Here is a 19980-nt window from a genome sequence, read left to right as displayed (position 1 = left end):
AGGGGAAGGTGCATGAGTGCCGCGGAATCCTGCACAGCCTTGCGCTAATCATCGATGCCAGTCGACGTTATTGATGGAAGCCACTTCAGACGACTACACGCCATTTCGATGCCTGGTTTTCCTCTCCTGTACTTCTTGGCTACCTCTTCGCTCGGCTTCACATCACATGAGAAAGCTGATGGGGTCTCCCCGTAAACCAGTCGAGAACCAGTCGAGGCAGGAGCTCGTCGACACACGAGAGCCTCGTATGTGATCTGTCACCACGTTCAGGTGCCAGCTCCCGGTGGAATGCCATGACAGCGCACGCATTGCATGCCGACAGCTTGCTGTACATCGGTTGCGATTCACCCAATCATGCAAAGCATACTCCCTACCTATCTACGCCGGCGAGCTACAAGTAACGCTTTGGGATGTGGCGAATACCCCTTTCGTCTGTCAGCGTTTCGCATACCACTCGATGAGCTTGCGAGACCGCTCGCCCCGGGGCAGGAGGGGGGGATATATACCAAGCTTGACGGGCGCCGCAATCGCATGAGCTCCTCCATCTTCGTCCAACCTCACGCTTCTTGCCTCCCACGATGCAGTCCCTACGCAGCCTCATCCTGACTTGCCTCGTCCTCTTACCTCATGCCCTCGCCCTGCCCTCCGATGACGGCCGCAGGGACTGGGCAATGGACCCACGCGCCATCGACGACCCAGACGTCTGCTGCCCCGAGCCAACGTACACCTACATGTGCTGCGTTGCGAGCTGCGGAGTCTGCATGCCGGGCCACGATTGCGATACGGTGAGTGAGCATCGCAAGCATTCCCACCCCCCAATCCCTCTTCGTGGCAAGCCGGCGGAGAACGCGGCCGTGCGAATGGCTGGACCTGGCTCACTGCTCACTGCTGCCGTAGATTAACGAAATCTGTGAAAATCATTATGGAATGCAGTACCCGAGGTGTTGCTCGTTCGTGTCCAACAAGTTGAAGCGCGACAGCGAGCCTCTGCCCATGTCGCCGGCGGAGTGGTTGGTTCATTAGAACCCGACTTTCTGACGCAGCACACGAGAGGGCATGGGATGGGAGTGGTATGCCATTCTTTCGTGGAGTATGACCGAGCAGGCAATGGCCTCGTAGCAATATTTCGAAGAATGAGAGGGAGTGGATCCCGTAGAAATGCACATCACCTACTCCGAGTGCTGTTCGAGTTTCAGCCGCGAGCAAAGCCGGGATTCAGCCTTCTTGCGTCGTGACGCTCCCACGTCTTCCATAGATCACATCGACGGCCGAGGCCGCGAGGATAGAGGAGTGAGAAAGCGTAAGTTCGCGTGCCTCGATCGGGTATCAATCTCCTTCTCATTCATCCAAGTGCTAACGTGGGATAACATAACGGCGCAAGCGCGCGAGGATCTGAATTGGAACAGTATCCCGCTCCTCGAGGCGACGCGAAGGATCAAGAGGCATGCAACCGGTGAAGTCCAACGACAGAGCATGAACCACATGCCCCCTCTCGGCTCACTTTACATCGTGTTTTATTACGCAACACTGCAAACATACAGCCTGCAGCCAACACGTGCCAGTCGCGCTTCGGCATGTTCCGCGGCGATGCCCTCTCGTGTGTCAGCCTTACGCCAGCAATCGATGAAGTCATAAAGTTACTCGCCACAGGAACCAGAAAAGAGGGGGAACGATGTTAAAGAATGCTACTCCTCAACATTCAATCCTCTTTGTACAGCCATTGCATGATTGTCGAAAACTCCTTCATCCAATCTATCACATCTCTCAATCGAGAAGGACACCAGACTTGACGAGCGCGGCAACTCTTAAGCTTGCTTCCCACCATGCAGTCCCTACGCAGCCTCATCGTCACCCTCCTTCTCCTCCTACCTCATGCCACCATCGCACTGCCCTCCGACGACGGCCGCAGGGACTGGGTACTGGACGCGCGCGCCGTCGACGGCCCAGATTGCTGTCCCGAGGCAGGCGCCATATACAAGTGCTGCGTGGGAAGCTGCGGCGTGTGCCAGCAGGACTACGATTGCCATAGGGTGCTGCTATCATTTCAACGTGGACGTGCTCGCTGCTAATACCCACCACCGCAGTTGGACGCCCTTTGCGAACTGCAGTTTGGGACCGCTTACCCGAAGTGTTGTCCGTTTGCCGTCAACAAGTTGAAGCGCGATAGTGTGCCGCTGCCTATGTCGCCGGCGGCGTGGCTGGATCATTAGCTCTCGAGGCTCGTATGAGGCAGATTGTTCCGAAGACGAGAAAGACGCTTCTACGACGTCTATAGAATAGAAGTGTGGCCGAGGGCCGAGGGTAGAGGGCGACGCATTCAACATATCCTCTTGTTCCCCCATTGGGGCTCCCCATTGGGGCAAGCTCGTCCGACATTTTCACGATCTGGGCGGCAAATCCGCGTTGCAATGTCAGCTTTTACTCATCCTCAGGCTATGGGAATAGGGCGGAGGATATAGAAGAAGCGTAACAGCGTATTGTGAAACCGCCGTGTTTTCCATATCTCCTTAGTCAATCGTCAAGCAGATCGTCAAGAGACAAGAGACCCTTCGGATCGAATCCCCTTCGCTACCATGCAGTCTCTTCGCACTTTTCTCCTCGCCTCCCTCCTCCTCCTACCTCAAGCTATCGCCGTCCCCGCAGACAACCCCGGCAGAGAGGCGGCAATAGACGCGACCACCACTACTACTACGCACAGTCAGCTAGGTGTCTGCTGTCCCGAGCCAACAGTCGGCGGTCTTCCCCACAGCACACACAAGGCTGATCACGCGGCCCCAACCAACTGACGGCGTCGAAAGCAGAGATGTTGCTAGCGGAGTCGTTAGGTCGGTGAAATGAGAGATCCCGAGACTCTAATAACCCCATTTTCAGCCCAAGCCGAAACATCTGACTAACAGTTGACGGCAGCGTGCTTCGCGAATCCGAGCTGCGTACGTCAGCTTTTACTCATCGCGGCCAATGACGGCATGAGGAAGCATTCGAAAGAGATACAAAAGGCTGTCTAGACAGACAGACAGACAGATCGTGAACGAGCCAGCTCTGTCTCGTCTGTTCCTCTTCCTCTAGTCTACAAGCGTCGAGCAGAGAGACCGAATCCTCAAGCAATCAAACCACACCCTTCGCAACGATGCACGCGCTACGCAGCCTTCTCCTTACCTTCCTCTTCCTTCTTGTCCCTCACACCCTCGCCCTCCCACCAGACAACAACGCACCCAAGGAGGTAGCACGAGCAGTGCAAGCTAGGACCGATGGACCAGTCTGCTGTCCCGAGCCAATAAAGACCCCTAGCCACCACAGACATGCAGCGGCGCCAACAAGTTAGTTAAGAAGGGGAGCAGAGGAATGCCGGCAGATAAATTGGGCACTCGGGTAGGTAGATTCGCACTCTCTTGCAAGCCACCATTTTGGGCAACATCGAACGCTGAAGGTCGGACTGACGCCATAATCTAGCACGTGGCGCTGCATGTCAGCACCCGAGGAGTACAGTACCTAGGTAGGTAGTCATTCATCAAGATCGTCGTCATAAGGTACCGCCTTGCTATAGACCTGCCGTTGACGGCGGAGTAGATAACTCGGCAAAGATGCAGAGCCACTCATTACCCCCATGGGGCGAAGTCGAGCATCTGACTAAGAACGGCTGCTTGGATCAACATGAAATGTTAGGTCTAGGCTGCGTGTCAGCCTTTACTCAGCACCCAACATCGCCGCGGAGCAGACGGAGGGGTATAGATAGAAGAACGAAAAGCCAGCCACCTCATCTTCTCTTCACGCCCCGTTCCTTCCTTCCTTCCTTTCTTTCTTCTACTACTCGTCGAGCACACCAAGTTCTCGGGAAACTTTTAACACCACCCTCCACAAACCATGCAGCCACTACGCAGCCTTCTCCTTGCCTTCCTCGTCCTTCTCCTGCCTCACACCCTTGCCCTCCCCTCAGCCAACATTCCTACGGCAGAGGCGGCACACGAACCGCACGCCAGAGACGCTGCCCCCTTCTGCTGTCCCGAGCCGTACAGAGGGCCTCTTGGCGGCTCTCAGCAAGGGAAAGGCGGCAAGGAGGGCAAGACAACATGAAGATTTGCCGGCGGAGTAGCCTTCCCAACCGACCTGCAGGGTACAGTAGTTGGGCCCTCGGCAGATGCAAGAGTCGGCTAGCATTCGGCCCCCAAAGCTGAAGCTGAACTGTCTGACTAACGCCCGACTCCAGCACGTGGCGCGGCATGTCAGCACACGAGAAAGTATGGGTGAGGTGACTAGTCATTTCCTCAAGATCGGCAGCAACCTACCGCCCAGCTACATATAAAGCTGCCGCCTTGCACCTTTTTCTTGCCTCGCACAACTCGTCACCACAACTCGTCACCAAACGCCCACTCGCAAATTCCAAACACGCCCCTTCGCAACCATGCACTTCCCCCGCAGCCTCCTGCTCGCCGTCTTCCTCGTCCTCATCCCTCAAGCCATCGCCCTTCCCTCCGAGAATGCAGCCAGAGAGGCAGCAGTAGCCCCCGCACCGGCAAACGGAAACCCGCCAAAAGAAGACCCTCTCTGCTGTCCCGAGCCGACAAATCTCGTCCGTCTCTAGCCCACGCGAAAAGTCGCTCCCGGGGCGCGCCTACGAGCGAATGCGAGACGATGAACACGAGTCGATGTCGTCGACGGAGGGGTAATAGGTCCTGACACTACGGAGGCTGTTGCAGTTGAGAGGATGTGGTGGGAGGATAGAATTGATTTCACGGGACACGGCCGGAGCGAGCACATAAACAACCTTGCAGGGCGGAATGCTTCGAGAAGTAAGGTAGACATAGAAAGGGCTAGTCAGTAAAACGCAGACCAACCCCCAAACAGCGTTGCCAAGTTCCTCACGTCCGCCGCCCGCTGAATCAATTCATTCACCGTCGCCGCGGTGCTCAGCGTCTTGGAAAGCTTCTTCTCCACAACCGACAATGCCCGCTCTGCCTCGCCGGCCTCCTGTCCCTTCTTCCTCGCCGATGCGCCTTCGCCCGTCTCAGTAGCGTCCGCGACGTTCCTTGATGCCTCCTCTTGCATCCTCCTCGCCCGCAAAGGCGATACCGTCCATGTATAGAGCGGGTCGTAGCGAAGGACATTAAGCAACGTCATGATGCTGTCTTTATCCTGCCATAGAGCATCCATGGTAAACTCGCAGCAACGCCGAAAGACGCCTTCCGTCTTCGTGATGCCCATGCCATCTACGACGTCTCTTGATAAACGGAAAGGCACCAGCTCAGGGATGGGCAGGACGCGGCCCGCCTCAAAAGCGATGCCCAGGTCGATATGCACCACTTCTCCCGTCTTCTCGTCCAGCATAATGTTCTGGCAATGCCGGTCGCCCAAGCCTAGCACGTAGCCGAGGATGGAAATGGTGGCGGTGGTACGGGTGTAGGCCGTGCGCTTCTCGAACCATTCGTCGGGGTCCTTGAAGCGTTCGAAGAAAAAGTGCCGTAGGACGGGGTGCAGGTGGTCGCACACTTTCTGGTATTCCTTGACTCTCGTGTCCACCGAGTGCGGTCTCGCTTGTTCGATTTTCTGCCGCGCGGTCGAAAGCTTGTAGTCTTGTGGGTGGTACCGCTCATGTGCGGGCACGAGGTAGTCAGATAGGGAGATGGAGTTCGGCACGAATTCGATGATGCCCGTCTGCGATGAGAGGGGGATGACTTTGTAAGTTCGGACGTGCAGATTGCGCTGTCGAGTCGTCTTGTGGTTTTGCAGCATCTTGCTCACTTCCCCAAAGACCTGTTCCATGATGGCGTCTTGACGGAGGTCGTCTTTCCCAGGAGGACCCTTGAACAGCTGGACGTACGCCTGACCATTTGCAGCATACGCGGTAAGCCGTTTCGGCCGACTCTGTCCGCTCATGAAAGACAAGACGCTGCCGAATTTGGCGATGGTTGGGAGGTCGGCGTAATCTCCATCCGCACGCAGCGGGACGTCCATCGTCGGCGGTGGCACATGCAGCGTCGGCACTCTCTTCACAATCTGGTATGCCTCATTGACGTCCTTCATCGCCACTCTGCTGTGCGCTCCAGACATATCTTTATTTGCAAGCGCGAGATAGCAATTGTCGGCCTGGAATATCCGCTCCATGACCTCGCCCGTCTTGCTTTCTTTCCTCACTTGCTGCCGAATCTCCGTCGCAACTTCGTATCGAGCCACCAAAGCTTGGTCTTTGCTTGTCGGCCTCCTAGTTGACGAAAAGAGCTGATGCAGGCTGTGGTGTGGATGCTGCGAGCAAATGCGAGTGACCAGTGCTTTCAAAGACGATTGGAAGACCGAGCCGTCTTGCTCCAGCCGCGACATGAGCTGGTTCACCAACACCACGAACTTCCAGCTCTGCACTCTAGGGAGTAGCTTCGAGACGGTAGTGTTGGCATTGACCACATCCGCATGCTCAATCCAGAGCGTGAAGAAGCGCAGCACAGAGATGTCGTGCTCATCCGAGGCTGCGAGCGCAAGCAGGTAGTTCTGCAGACTCTGCTGCATGAAAGTGTCGTGACTGCGTTTCAGCCTTAGATACTCGGTATGGTCAATGTCATACCACGTCTTGGCCTTTTCAATGCTTCTCTTGTGCTCCCGGCTCTCCTCATCCGACCTGTGGCCTCGGCCAGGGACGCGTTGCAATTCCTGCAGCTCGTCAAGCTTCCGCTGCCGCATCTTGGTGATTCGATTGATATCCTCGGCCAGACTCGGGCTTTGCAGTTGCTTGTCACAGAACGTAGCAAACTCGTAAAACGCCTTGCCCGCTTCTGGACCACTCCGATTATCTTGCAGGTGCGAAATGGCAGGCTTGAGGTATTTAATCAGGATGTCGTCCGGCTTCTCAAGTCGCGCATCCGCCGTTTGACGTCCCAGCTGTGCCAGAATTTCAGATCGCCCGACCAGAATGTCTTGATGCTCATCCTCCGATAGATTCGCGATCGTCTGAAGGATGTTAATGGATGCGGCGACCTCGCCGAGACCCCAAAGAACGGAAGCAGTCTCATACTTGACAGCAACGTCTGCTCTCACGGCCAGATCATCCCCAACGAGACTGTTACAAAGACTTGTCGCGGACAGAGCTTCCTGAAGCTGCCCATGGTCTCGAGCGAGTCGCGAGATGGCGAGCGAGGTCATTGTTTCCATCAAGCGGCACTCTTTCAGTCCGACCCTCATATCGCCCAGGAGAGCCTTGTTCTGCGCAAGGACGCTGAAGAGAGTATTCCGGTTCGATAGCAACGGTTGGAAGTGCTCGTAGCTAGCCTGAGACATCCAGGATTGTCGTTTGAGCATTTGACTCCACTTTCCTCGCAGCGAGCTCTCTTGTGTACAGCTGATTACCTCGCCGATCTCGGTAAAGGAGGCCAGGGTGCTGAACCACTCGTGGGACAATGTCTTCGTTTGGCTGTCGTTGAGCAAAGGCTCGATGTGCTTGTTCATAACATCTTGAAGCGTCATCAGTGCGCTTTGTCGATCGTTAGTTCGACTGAGCTGCTGAAATGCAGAAAATGTGTTCGAAGTCGGCCCATTGCTTCCGTCAGGAGGCATCATGTCCCATTGCTGTAGCCGGCGAGCAGTACGGAGGAGTTCTTCTGATGACGCTTCGCGACCGCGACCGCTGCTGAGCAGCGCAAACGTCAAGCTGTCCAGGTTCAACATCGAGAGCGAACGAATCATGCCTGTGTTATCCTTCGTGGAAAGTTCATGGCTCAATCGGAGATGCGTGTCTGTCTGGGCGGATCGAAACATCAGACTACCGTAACCATCCTTCTCGTAGTCAAGGCGATCCAGCACTGATTCCAGGGTATGAGATTGTTCGACACCGTAAAACGAATCCGGCTCCTCCACGGCCTCGAATATAGATAGCAGAAGCTCCTTTGGTACTTGCGTGATGGAAGTCTGGGAGAGTGAAGTTCGACTCGATGTTCTCCTGCTGCTTTGCGCGGGCGATGATGATGACTCTGCAAACAGCAATGCAGCAGTCGACATACCGCATCTTTGCGCTGCTTTCGAAGCGACCAGCCAATCGACTTCGATCCACTTGAGGCGATCCGAGTGCGTGTGTTCTCCGGGCAGGGGTTGCTTGCGCAAGTAGACCAGCAGCTCTATCAAGAACCGCTGCTTCTTCTCCACGTGGTCCTTGTCATCGTTCAGGTGTGCAGTTATCGAGGTGGACAGCTCGGTACGAAGCTGCGGGTCCTGCTCGAGCTGTTTCGCCAGCAATATGTGCACGATACACGGCAAGAACTCAAGAGCAAGCACAGGACTGTGTTGCAAGGCCGTAGTCAACGCAGAGAGGATGGCGGTGTCCACAGCCTGCGAGCAGAGAATCACACCCACACGCTGAGCCCATTGCTCGACACTTGTGCCAGGATCCACCTCCAGCGCCTGTCGCAGGGATTGACCAGTTTCCGGTAGCGGCGAGAAGTAGGACGGTTCATAGCCCAGTGTACCGCCGACTAAGGCCGGGACAGCAGCTGGGGGCAGCATTTGCTGGAATTCCACCGCCTCTTCATTGTTACTGAAGGACGTCAGAATACGTCGCAAAGTATAGTCCGCGAGGCTGGCTTCTGCGCGATCAATCGAATACAAGTTTTTGCTGAATCGAAAAGCGATGGTAGCCTGAGACCGGGCAATGCCTGTAAGGGGCTTCGAGCGGTTGGCTGTACGTCTGTCGTTGGCCACGAGAAGAGGGCGTACTCCGCTAGCAGCATAAGCACGACCCAAGGCATTCACAGCCCATGTTTGAAACGCTCTGCTTGCACCACCGACCCGGACAGCGTTAATCAGTGGTTCTGCGAGTCTGAGACAATCGTCGTCGGACTCAAGGCAATCATCCAAGACTGCCAATGGTACTTGAAAGTCTTTGGAAAGCATGAGCAACGCTTGCTGCCGATCGCGTTCCGCTATGGTGTCATGATTCTCTTCGGCCAAAAGAAGGAGGAGCAGCGTGCTCTCAGGACTTCCTTTGCGTGCATTTCCGGGCAGGTGCACGCTGATCAGTGTGTCTGTAATTCTTGCGTGGATGTCTGTCTGAAGCGAACTCCCTTTCGGTTGGTGTCTCTTCAGATAATCCACCAACCACGCTTGGAGCTTCTGCATCCTCTGTACAGTCGATTTGCGTTGGCTTTCCTGCGTCGTGCTGTCCGGGATTGCTAGAGTATGCTGTCGCATTTGCAACACCATCAGAATGGCGATTCCGTAGAGGAAAGCCGGATTTGCTTGGAGGTACTGCTCTCCGTGAAGAAACAGAACCTGAACAATGCCGATCACATCGTCTGCACACTGGCTATCAGCCAAGAACGGACGAAGGGCGTGAAGGAGCATTTCGAGTGGTAGTCCGGAGAAAACAACCTCTCCGCCCATGCAAACGAGCAATCGTAATTTGCGAATGACGAGGCAGTTCTGCAGAGATCCAAGCGCACCGTCCAGCGCATCTGTTACGGTACGGACCGCCAATGCAAAGGATGAAGTATCCCAGGCATTTGTCGGATCAAGATGAGCACGTCGGCATAGTCGCTCGATTTCATCGCACAGAAGCTTGCTCCTGAAGCATGGGTCTTGACTGGTAGGCACGTTCTTCTCGGAATGGCTGAACGCTTTCATCTCCGCCAAAAGTTTTGCGGCGGCACCGAATGCTTCTCGTTTCTGTAGCCACGAATCATCCGGATCTTCTTGCTGCGCCGAGAGGTAGAGTTGACTCATGATGGATGGGAAGTTTTCGTCGATGAGCTGCCTGTATTCCTCTTTGCTCTCAATCACCGATTTCAGTCGATTCTCGCATGTCGCAACATTAGTACCTGGTGTGATGTTTGTGATGTCTTGACCTATACAGTAAGCCGCGCACTTCGCGAAGCTGCTGGTGACGAGTGACTTGGTGGTGGTGTTCAGCGCTTCCACGACGACGTCAAGGCCAGTGCCCTTCGTCTGCAAAAGTAGCTGTGCAGTGATCTCACTCCGATTGTTCTCGAGCAGCGACCGAAGATCGGCATACTGAAAGACCGCAAATGGCAAATTCTTCACCGTGTTGTTCTGCAGCCAGGTATGAAGCAACTGCGGAGCAAATAGCTGAAACAGCTTCCGTGAAGAGCTGAACTTCAAGGCAGCTGCCAGCTCTGCTATATTGCGGCTCGCATGGTCGCTCGCTTCTCCGACCTGGCCGGCGGTCTCGAAAATGTAGTATACGCATTGCCGTAAGAGTGAAGGCCATGCTGAGGCGAGCTTCGCCAGAAACAGCAGTCGCATGGCGATGCCTTCCAAGCAGTCGGGATCTTGGGGCAGGCTTTCCTGTAAGTCTTCAAACATTCGAGCATGGTTTGAGAGGACGAAGAGGCCAAAGATGGTCGAGATGCGTGCCGCGAGAAAGTGCTTGACCGAAACGCTACCAAGCCTGACGAGTTTGAAGAGGCTTGTGCGCACCGAGGGTACGTCTTGACCCTCGTCCCTGCCGTAGTCCGTATTGACATGGCATAGGCGGAGGAGGAGGGTGGCGACGCTGATTTGTACTGCTGGTGACAAGACGCCGGCTCGCAGTACAATCGATGTATACCAGTTGTACATGTCGATCCCCAGGTCGTACAAGGATTTGTCGCTTTCGTTTGTCAGAGTCGCAGCACAGCTGGACATGATGTTGAGCACCGCGCCCAATGCCACCTCCGATCGCTCGTATACGTATGCCCTCAGAATTCTTTCAGCAAAGAAATCCATGAGTCGGTAACAGTCTTCGGTAGTGATTTCGATCCCGAGATTGGACAACGAGGAGATGACAGAGTGGCTCAGCATGATAGAGCTCTCCGGAAGCGACAATATGTAGTCGACGATGAGTGCCGATGGAGTATCGGAGCCGCCTCTTTCTTCAGCCCCGGCCTTGATCTTGATAGCCATGGCGTACGTGGCTGTAGTAGCACGCAAGGCAGCTGTGCTGAATCGAGCGGCAAAGTCATTCTTGGGCTCGGGGGCATCCACGGCCGAGCCACTTCGCCTGCTGGCTTGCGACTCGTCAGCGAATTCGAGATCCATCTCATCGTCAGCCCCATTCATTCCGTTGAGGCTGCGATGTGCTGCGGCTCTGTTTGCGAGACCTCTGGATATGGTTTGACAGATGTACTGCTCGCATCTCGAGTGCTCCACCATCCGGCCGTTGTTCAGCAGTCCGCTGCAGGAAGAGGAGAAGGTGATCAACATTGAGTCAACTTTGTCCTGAGTGCAATGTTGGTTGGGGAGAAAGTCGGCAATGGCCTTGAGAAGGTCTTTAACCCGCTCTTGTAGTTGTCCCTGACGCCTGGCATCGCGAAAGGAGTGGCAAAAGGCTATGCATGTGGCGATGAGGCACGACCTGCATAAGGAGGTGAAGACGTCCAGACTGATAGTTTGCGGTTTGTCGTGTACGAGCTGATTCCACTCGTCTTGAGCTCTGTGTATTTCACTGATCAAGTGGTTCAGAACTGGAGCTTCACAACCACTCCTCGACAGGTGTGATGATGCCTTTGCTCGATCCTCCGCCTGAACACTGGCCAGTGCGCCGGTATATGGCTCGGGAAGCAGGAGCAAGTAAGCGATCAAGTCCTGTTGCTGGCTACACTCGAGCACCAGTTGTCCAACGATGTCCCAGACGGAGAACTGCGGGCAGGTCCCGTCGTGTCCCCGATGACCGAGACAACCAGAAAGCAATGCTGTCACGTCCACTGGGTCGAGTAGGACATGTTGAGCGGCATACTCTCTGTCGGCAAACTTGCTTGGCCGAAAGCTGCGAAAGAGCCAGCCAAGAATACTTTCGGCCGTCGCATTTGATGACGCTGGGTTGATTTGCTGCGACTTGGCGATTGAGAGCAGGAGAAGGTGCGCAACGGAGTCTGAGATTGCGGAAGGGCCGTTAAGATCCAATGAGGTTGTCATTGTCTGCACCAGTTCAAGGACGTTCGGCTGAGGTACGAGGTGTGCTTCAAGCATCAACCGAATGAGATGGCATGCAGCTCGACAGGTCAGTGTATTGCTCATAGCTCTGGTGGCTATTTGCCAGACAGAGAGCCAATGGCTTGACAGGGGCGAGCTTGTGGAGTTCGTCTGTGAGGCAAAGCTTGCCAGTGCCAGCATCGCCCAGGAAGAGACGACTGGAGTGTCATCAGCGGAACTCACAGACAAGTTGTCAATGACTTTGATTAGTCGCTTGACTCCAAACGGCCTCTGTTGCGCCAGAAACGTCAAGATCTGTAGAGCGCACACTCTTGTGGAAGCCGTTCCGGTGGTAGAGGCTGCTAGGACCTCGTCTAGCTGCTCAGTCAACCTCTGACGCTTTCGCGGCCGAATGTTGATCTCGTCCTCCCCGTCGCTGTCTTCGGAAAGAGCATGATCCTGATCGTCATTGCTCAAGGTGTGGCATACACTCGAAAGCATGTACACCATAGTCCATGCAGACTCAGCACGACCGTTGGCGCAGCGCAGTCGGAAGATAGGAGTGGAGATCTCGCCGAATGTTGCCACGGACGAGCCGTGGAGGTCCAGTCTGATGTCTTCTAAGCGGAGCTGATCACGCTCTGGGCGCTTACCATACTCATTGGTCATGACGTCCAGCAAGCCGCTCAACTCAGATCGTAGGGAGGAGTCTTGCTCGTGATGTGCGGCAGAGAAGAGGTACGGGCGGAGGTAAACGAGAGTGATGAGCATTTCATCTCTGAAGGCCGTAAGCGCTTTGTCGAATGAAGTTTTGGCGCTCCAATGTTGCTTGATGAGGCGGACGAGGGGGCTGGTCATCTTGCGTGTCAGATGTACATCTTCCGTCCTGGTCCATGCCAGTATGCGATTGATAGCGGCGAAAGCATCTTGACGAGCGGTCCCTGCCATGGCGCCGCTGCGCAGAAGAGTGTTCAGCGATGTTAACAGACTGGAAGCGTGCGCTCCTGGCGCTGCATTTGGAGCAGCCATTAGCAGAGCGAGGCACGCCACCATCTCCTCTACGATTTGCTTCGCCAGAGCTCGACTTCCCTGGGAGTTCCCTGATTGCTTGGCATGCGAACGTGATGAAGTGGTTGAAACAAATCCAGCATCGGGGAACGCGCCATCATCGTCCTCCAACTCAGCCCGGGCGATTTCGATGCAGTCGAGGCAGAATTTGGCAGCCTTCTCACGCTGATCTTTGGATAAATGCTCCACATGCGGCTGGTAGCCGAGGAGAAATCGGAGGCATTTGGCATAGTCAAGGGCGACAGGTTCGCAAAAGCCCCCATTAGGCACCGTGAAGGCGTCGCTGACATGATCAAGGACTGATCGGACGGTCTTGAGCCTCACATATCGGACGCCTACTTCCACAGCGAGGCGTAGAGCGCTTGCACAAGAGGAGAGCCGATTCTCAGCAGCGCCGCGAGTAGTTGTAGTCTTGCCTTTCAGAAAGGCTGACTTCTCGCTGATGGCGACACCGAATAAGACTTCGTATATGCGGTGGAACGAGAGATCCGAGAGTGTGTCGTACTTGCTATTACTGCGCAAGATGTGCTTGAGATCCTTCAGCCCCTCCACTCGATCTTTGACGGTATTGGATTCGACACGCACTGCGGACTTATTAGCACTGAATTAACTCAAGTTCTGAGCGGGGACCTCACGCAGCGCGACGTCCAGAGTGACCTCGCCGCTCATCGTGGCAATATCGCTGATTGCTGAGCTCGCCCCTCATTCTTTGGTTGGGGGTGAAGGGATGTCGTGTCGTTTGACTTCACTTGGTGAACTAGAGCCTTTCGCTTCTAGATCATCATTCCGGTCTGTGCTCCGGGCGCATGTATTCAGGCAGAGAATCTCAAAACCCTAGGCGATGCTGTTTCTCGCTGGTCAGCCTTGGGATGGAGAGGTGAAGTTCGGGACGGAGAATATCTGTCCCACGACTTTATTGATCGAGCCGCGCTGGGGTTCGCGTCTCCAACTTCATCTCGAATTTCTGTGAATTTCACATTGAGGAGTCTGTTGTATGCTACACGCCGTAACATTCACTACAGCGTCCGACACAATCCGAGCAACTCCATAGCGGTCGCTTCCTCATCGCCGTCAACCTTTAATCACGCGAGTGGCCCCGTATGGAGCCCGATTCGGCGATGGAACGACTCCAGGATCTGCAGCGCGACCTGATCGCATTCACGGAACAGCGATTGCCAGCGCTTGACAGACTATCGGCGGAGCTCGATGCGACTGTTGAAGATCTCAGAAAGCTGTTGGGGAGGAAGAGAAAGAGTGAGGAGAGCCGGAAACAAGTCAATCCGTCCACGGCACCGAAGCCGGACATTCTCAAGCTTCAGGATGAGGAATACCGTGTCACAGAAGAGTTTCGGCAAGCAGCCCTTCAAGTATCTGATGAGCTTGATCTGGACGAGTTGGAGGCGGCAAAGCTGTGCATAGATGTGGAGGGTGAAGCTGGTAACCTACCAGATACCAACAACCTTCCTTACCGCGCCCTGCTGCGTTTCCAACGACAGCGGTTCGTTCTGCTGGACTGCCTTCGCTTGCTGTTATTGCAAACACTGGATCTCGATGCAGGCGACGAAATCGGTGCCGCCTTTCAAGAGCTCGTACGGAGGGTGGTGCAACGACAAGATGGCCAGTCCTCATTCTGGCAGCGATGTTTGGAAGGGCTCACCGAAGTGGAAGGATACCTGAAGAAGATCTCCGATCATCAGCAGACTGCCATAATGACGGGCGTACACATGCAAGGCGACATAGTGGATGCACTCCTCGGGCAAAGGTTGCTTCTTGTACGCCAGCACGAATGCTTGGCCTCAGTCATGTCCTACCTGATGCGAGGGGGCCATGTCGACCACTCCGAATTTCGCTCTCTGCTCAGTAGAGCTGCTGCCTTCGACGGATCCATCGATGTCGCCATCCATTATCTCGCCATTCTCAACTGTGGCGCCGCACAGATAAGCGCCGAAGGCACCACGTCCTTGAACGACGCAAAGGCAATCTACAACCTCTTCCGCCCGGGCCCGAATCAGCAGCAATGGAAAATGCCTACCTTGAAAGCAGTGGCAACGGTCATGTGGCTGGCAGAGTACAGCGCGAGATTCATCGATCCCACAAGTACGCAGACATTGCGGGTGGCAGACCGCCAAAAGGACGAAGAAGAACGCTCCAAGCTGTTCCAAGAGACTTTACCACAGCGGCCCTTCCACTTCCTACTGGCTGCTTGCCAATTCCTCAAGCCCGAGATCTGGTACGATCCGGCCAAGGTCGGCCTGATTCGTTTCCTACTGGAAGATACGCCCAGCGTGCCGGAAGAGTCTGTCCCGCCTTCGCCAGAGTTTGCCGACCTGATGATGAGTGAGCTGCAGGCGTTCAGCGATGCGTTCATCACCAACATGCCGGATGACCTGCGGCGCATGCAGACGCATGAGGATGACCGCAGGCGAACGTTCTTCTCTAGGCCCGCAGAGACCGAGCAACATCAGGATTTCTCTCTTGAGCGCTTCCTGGTCATCGTGTCATACGCCTACCAAGATAATGCGGACGCCGCTCAAGATTTCTGGTCGGATCGGGAAAGCAATCTCTATGGCTTCTTGACATGGACCTCAAAACGACTGCCTACTCCTCGGGTTGCCGCCTTCTGCGAGTTGCTGAGAGCGATTGCGAGCGATGAGAAATCCGGCAACCAAGCCCATCTGTTCCTGCTTGAGGACACCACCATGTCGTCGGGAAGACTGCGCAAAACGTACTCTGTAAGCTGGTCCCAAATCTTCGCTGAGCTGGAACTTTATGCCTCTTCAGTGCGAAACAAAGCTGTCAACCCGAATCAGGTGGCGAGCGAGGACTCTGCGGAAGCGAACTTCATCGAACCAGAGACATACATCATGCTGGAGGCCTACCTTCGACTTGCCTCGCATATCTGTCGAATCAGTCCGGATGCTCGAAACTGGATTCTGCGAGGGCAAAGCTTTCACCTGGGGGAGACCTTGTTTCAACTTGCATCGACCGGGAATGAGGCTCGCGTGCACGCTAGTTGTTTTGATCTGCTATCGGCACTCCTGACCGACAAGGTGACTGAAGTGAACGATGGTATGTGGGTGCTGCTGGACAACTGGATTGCCGGCGGCGCACCCGGAGGAGGGTCTACAACTGTCCCACGCCCAGCAGGACGACCGCCCCCTGAACGACAGTATCTGATGAACTTTGCAACAAACTTTGAGACTGCGACTGGACTGGTCAATCTCTTGAACGCTCTAATTACTCCTTCGCCGAATCTTTCAGAATTGACACAGGACACGCTGCCATTCCCAGAGAACCTCGGTGCAGCAAACCGGCATGCCGGAATTGACGCCTACGTCGACTTCGTCCTTGATACCGTCTTCAAATCCACACAGCCAGCCATGACCATTGGCAACGATCGAGTGCAAGTGGACGTCTTACGGTGTGCTTGTCTCAATTTCATCTGTCTTTCCCTGTCGACATTCAACGAGGATCTAGTTGCGCTCGCGAATATCGCCAACGTCGCCGTGGACACGGCAATCAAGACGACATCTCTCGCCGCGTACACGAGACTGCACCCGTTTGCAAGGGTCATGGAATGGATGTTCAATAACAACGTCATCCACGCCCTGGCCAGCGCGGCGCAGCAAAACGTCGATGACTTGAACTCATTTGATCCTCATTCACCACGCGTGCAAGCGGCACTCAGGAGTGTGCAGGCCATGAACCTGGCGATGAAGCTCCAAGCCACTTATCTGGACATCGTGCGGCCATTCGTGGGATCGCAAGCGTCCACTCGCTCAAAGCCGCTGGTCAACTCGGCCTTTTCGTCATATGACGATGTGGTGTTGAGCCAGCTGAACGTTGTTGCTGACGTCGTCTCGTTCGCCGCCAGCAATAACGTGGACCTTGGTCTGGAGTCTTTGAGCTTACTGGAGAAGCTATGTGCATCGAGGAAATTGAGTGATCCGTCGCGATACGCGAATGGTGGCAGACTGCGTCTCGGCAATCGACTGGTTAGCAAGCTTGCGGACAGGAGCGAGATCGTCGCTGCGGAGATGAAGCCTCATTTCCAGGTCTTCGAATGGGATCTCGAGACCGGTGAGCAGCCGTTGAAGCTGATCAAGGCCCGAGCAGTTGTCGATGTGCTAAACAGCAGTCTGGATACGGCCGGTGGTCGACCATCTGTTGCCCACTGTCTTTTGGGCTTCACATGCAGCGGACCAACTGTCAGCATCGATCCCAACGGCTCATTCAGCCAAGGACAGTCACTGTTCCACAGCGTTGCAGCTTATGCAGCTCAAGCCCCGTACGCCATTGGGGATAGCAATGTCTCGTGGCTCCTATCGGTGAAGCGTGGATGCGCAGATATCATTCTCAAGCTTGCGCTCTCTCCTCTGACCGCTGCGATTGTCCTGCCTGAACTCCGGACCATGGAATACCTATCAGCCTCGTCGCAGAATCAACTGCTGGTCTTCTCCAATCCCCTTTGGGACCAGGTGGCACTTCAGGACCCGACGCTCCTGCTCGACAGCTCCGCCAAGGGCGTCGAGGACTTCTTGCGCACTCGCCGAGACTTTTTCGAATACGGCTCGCTCGACCTTCGGACTGCAAATGAAGCGCAGGCCTATTCCGTACAAGAGAAAATTGTCAGTGCGTTGCTTGGAACGATCAAACTGCCGACTGGAGAACAAGCAAGCACCGTTTCCGTGTTTGATCTCTTCGACTTCTTCGACTTGGACACGGCCGCTGCATCTACTGCTACGACCAAGTTCTTCAAAGATACCGACTTCTCTATGTGCGTCAAAGACGATGCAGAGACGACAACGAGAGCATTCGACCTTCCCATGGTAGAGCAGCTCCTCATTCTTCGGAAGCGTGAGATGCTTCACGCCGGCCTGATCAAGGAAGCACACGACGAGCAGCAAGTGGACGATGAGGTGCGGGCCATTCTTGCATCTCTCACCAGCCAGAACAACTTCCGCTCGATTCAAGCTGCCCGCCTCACTGCGCTGGAAGCGTGGACGGACCTCCTCTCGCTTATGTCGACCTCCAACGGGCTTTCAGGGGCGAAGCTCAGCACCATAGCTCTACAGGGCCTCCAAGTCATTCTCCCTCGCTTCGAAAGAGCGCTATCCGAAAGTCTTGATGCCGCGGCGTTGCTCGCGCGCTTGACTCTCACGCTCGTGCCCGTGGCTGCCGCCAGTGACATTGACGGAAAAGCCACACGAAACGCAAGTCTCGCGCACGAACGACTCCTGGCAGCCTTTCGCGTATGCCTGAAGGTCGTTACGGACAGCGGGTCCGGGCTGGCGTTGCGAGACATCTGCTACCGCACATGCTGTGCAATTCTCGCCGCGCTGCCACTCACGATAATCAACGGACAAGCATCGCCGTCTCCCAACGCCAAACAGCTTCTCCAGCTCATCCAAACGACCGGCGAGCGCCTCATCACCGTCGTAACAGAAGACGCCTTTTCCGGCCGCGGCGTCACCCGCGTCTCCGCCCTGCTCTTCCTCGACGGCGTCGTAGCCCTCTTCCAACTCTCCAAAGCCACCACCGCAATCCTCCGCGCCCTAAGCAAACTCAACTTCCTCCCAGTCCTCCTCGACCAAAGCCTCGGCAGCGTAACGACCTCCTTCCAAAGCGACAGCGCAGACCAACTCACCACCGCCGTCGCCTACTTCCACACCTCCCTCGCCCTCCTCCTCCGCATCACCGCCACAGCAGACGGCACGCAACTCGTGCTCAACTCCGGCCTCTTCCCCTGCATCGCCGACAGCAAGCTCTTCTCCACCGACCCGGACATCGGCCTCGACATCGACAACCCGGCGGCGCTGCGCGAATTCTACCGCATGCTGGCCGCGGTGCTGCGCGTCGTGACGGCCGTGGTGATGGCGCGTGGGCCCGCAAATGCGCACGTACTGCAGCAGGGGAAGGCGTTTTTGCAGCAGAATAGGTTTAGTATGCAGGCGGTGTTTAAGCGGACGAGCGCGGTGCAGAAGACGGCGGGGCCGCCGGAGGAGGAGGCGTTGCAGGTTGCCGAGGAGTTTGGGACGCTGCTGCTTGTTACTGGGTTTCTTGAGGTATGATTTGCTCCCTTTGAATGAGTATGTGAGGTTGTGAGATGAAGCTGACTGTGATTTCAGGATGACGAACCGGCGTATAGACGGACATCGAGGGTGAATGGGTTTAGCTAACGTCTTATAGTGAAAAAGCGGGATTGTGAACTGTTGCATAGCGCGGCGAAAGAAGTCCAACTGGCGTTCTTTGGCATTTGAATCATTGATACTCTATAAAAAGCCTCCCACCATGCAAAAGCATGCCCACACACTCCTCACTCCATCCCATGCACGTAAGACCAACCCTCCATCAAGAAAACCCCATCTCACCGCCCGGCCTCACCACCCCCCCACTCCGCCCGTCCCGCCACATCACTAATCTCCTCCAGCTTACTCCCCATCTTGACAAGACTGTACCTCAGCAGGCGCGGGTCGAGGCCGAGCGTGCGCCGCACCACATGCTGAGTCTTGGGCGCGGCGTCGAAGCGCAGGATAAAGTAGTGGCCGGCGTGGTACGTTGCGCCGAGTTTTTTGGCCGGGTGCGGGAGCAGGAAGGTACCCCAGTTGCTGATGCCGCGCACTACGCCGCCCGAGGTGAGGACTAGGTTGCCGGTTGTGCGGGCGATTCTGGTGGGTTGTTAGAGGGTGGTTGGAGGAGGATGGGGATGGGATGGGATGCGGATGGGGGAGACGGACTCTTTGATTTCGCTGAGTTGTCTGCCGGGGCGGACCTGTGGATTGCCCGTGTTAGTGGGTGTCGGGTTGGGAGTGGATGTGGGTGTGCGACGAGGTGCGACTTACTACGCCGATGAGCTCATAGAGCATGCTGCTATCGCGGGATCATTGGTGATGGGAAGAGAAGAGAAGGTATGGAATGAAAGGGAAAAGAAGCGCGAGAGGTCGACAAGCAAGTCAAGATCTAATCTTATCTCAATCTCCGGCCATTGGATAGTCCACCTCCAGCTCGCTCTTAGGCCATGTCCAACCGCAC

At 55.5% G+C, this 19980-nt stretch overlaps 6 protein-coding genes across 6 annotated transcripts; 4 read left to right on the top strand and 2 right to left on the bottom strand.

Annotated features, from left to right (window-relative positions):
- Positions 1-146: 146 nt before the first annotated feature.
- On the top strand, positions 147-1030 carry BDY17DRAFT_75646 (uncharacterized protein). The gene has a single exon (XM_033738684.1). It carries the CDS (start codon positions 579-581, stop codon positions 900-902), a length of 324 nt encoding a protein of 107 aa, XP_033592910.1. The 5' UTR covers positions 147-578; the 3' UTR covers positions 903-1030.
- BDY17DRAFT_75611 (uncharacterized protein) lies at positions 983-1837 on the top strand. Its single transcript, XM_033738683.1, has one exon. The coding sequence runs from the start codon at positions 1159-1161 to the stop codon at positions 1633-1635; it is 477 nt and encodes a 158-aa protein (XP_033592909.1). The 5' UTR covers positions 983-1158; the 3' UTR covers positions 1636-1837.
- Positions 1838-3105: 1268 nt separating this feature from the next.
- BDY17DRAFT_75495 (uncharacterized protein) lies at positions 3106-4286 on the top strand. The gene is made up of 3 exons (XM_033738682.1): positions 3106-3369; positions 3451-3493; positions 3568-4286. Exons 1-3 carry the CDS (start codon positions 3343-3345, stop codon positions 4170-4172), a joined length of 675 nt encoding a protein of 224 aa, XP_033592908.1. The 5' UTR covers positions 3106-3342; the 3' UTR covers positions 4173-4286.
- Positions 4287-4812: 526 nt separating this feature from the next.
- BDY17DRAFT_351260 (TOR2 phosphatidylinositol 3 and 4-kinase) lies at positions 4813-13799 on the bottom strand (the record flags this gene model as incomplete). Its single annotated transcript, XM_033738204.1, has 2 exons — positions 13584-13799; positions 4813-13532 (listed from the first exon to the last, which is right to left on the bottom strand). The coding sequence occupies exons 1-2, from the start codon at positions 13615-13617 to the stop codon at positions 4813-4815; spliced, it is 8754 nt and encodes a 2917-aa protein (XP_033592907.1). The 5' UTR covers positions 13618-13799.
- Positions 13800-13933: 134 nt separating this feature from the next.
- Positions 13934-19175, top strand: BDY17DRAFT_291291 (nucleoporin Nup186/Nup192/Nup205). The gene has a single exon (XM_033732646.1). It carries the CDS (start codon positions 14049-14051, stop codon positions 19017-19019), a length of 4971 nt encoding a protein of 1656 aa, XP_033592906.1. The 5' UTR covers positions 13934-14048; the 3' UTR covers positions 19020-19175.
- BDY17DRAFT_291288 (37S ribosomal protein-like protein Mrp17) lies at positions 19176-19930 on the bottom strand. The gene is made up of 3 exons (XM_033732645.1): positions 19791-19930; positions 19686-19720; positions 19176-19616 (listed from the first exon to the last, which is right to left on the bottom strand). Exons 1-3 carry the CDS (start codon positions 19812-19814, stop codon positions 19316-19318), a joined length of 360 nt encoding a protein of 119 aa, XP_033592905.1. The 5' UTR covers positions 19815-19930; the 3' UTR covers positions 19176-19315.
- Between the last annotated feature and the right edge of the window lie 50 nt (positions 19931-19980).

Source organism: Neohortaea acidophila, assembly GCF_010093505.1.
Source record: "Neohortaea acidophila strain CBS 113389 unplaced genomic scaffold BDY17scaffold_2, whole genome shotgun sequence".
Classification (NCBI taxonomy): Eukaryota; Fungi; Ascomycota; class Dothideomycetes; order Mycosphaerellales; family Teratosphaeriaceae; genus Neohortaea; species Neohortaea acidophila.
The sequence above is the reverse complement of the archived record's forward strand: the minus strand, read 5'-3'. Positions and strand labels throughout refer to the sequence as shown.

Bases quoted from the DNA above. Each gene is read 5' to 3' on its own strand.
- BDY17DRAFT_75611 (XM_033738683.1), top strand. From the start codon at position 1,159: ATGCACATCACCTACTCCGAGTGCTGTTCGAGTTTCAGCCGCGAGCAA.
- BDY17DRAFT_75495 (XM_033738682.1), top strand. From the start codon at position 3,343: ATGCCGGCAGATAAATTGGGCACTCGG. The intron at 3,370-3,450 runs GTAGGTAGATTC...GCCATAATCTAG, and splicing joins CAGATAAATTGGGCACTCGG to CACGTGGCGCTGCATGTCAG. The intron at 3,494-3,567 runs GTAGGTAGTCAT...ACGGCGGAGTAG, and splicing joins CCGAGGAGTACAGTACCTAG to ATAACTCGGCAAAGATGCAG.
- BDY17DRAFT_291291 (XM_033732646.1), top strand. From the start codon at position 14,049: ATGGAGCCCGATTCGGCGATGGAACGACTCCAGGATCTGCAGCGCGAC.
- BDY17DRAFT_75646 (XM_033738684.1), top strand. From the start codon at position 579: ATGCAGTCCCTACGCAGCCTCATCCTGACTTGCCTCGTCCTCTTACCT.
- BDY17DRAFT_291288 (XM_033732645.1), bottom strand. From the start codon at position 19,814: ATGCTCTATGAGCTCATCGGCGTA. The intron at 19,721-19,790 runs GTAAGTCGCACC...GGCAATCCACAG, and splicing joins TCTATGAGCTCATCGGCGTA to GTCCGCCCCGGCAGACAACT. The intron at 19,617-19,685 runs GTCCGTCTCCCC...ACAACCCACCAG, and splicing joins CAACTCAGCGAAATCAAAGA to AATCGCCCGCACAACCGGCA.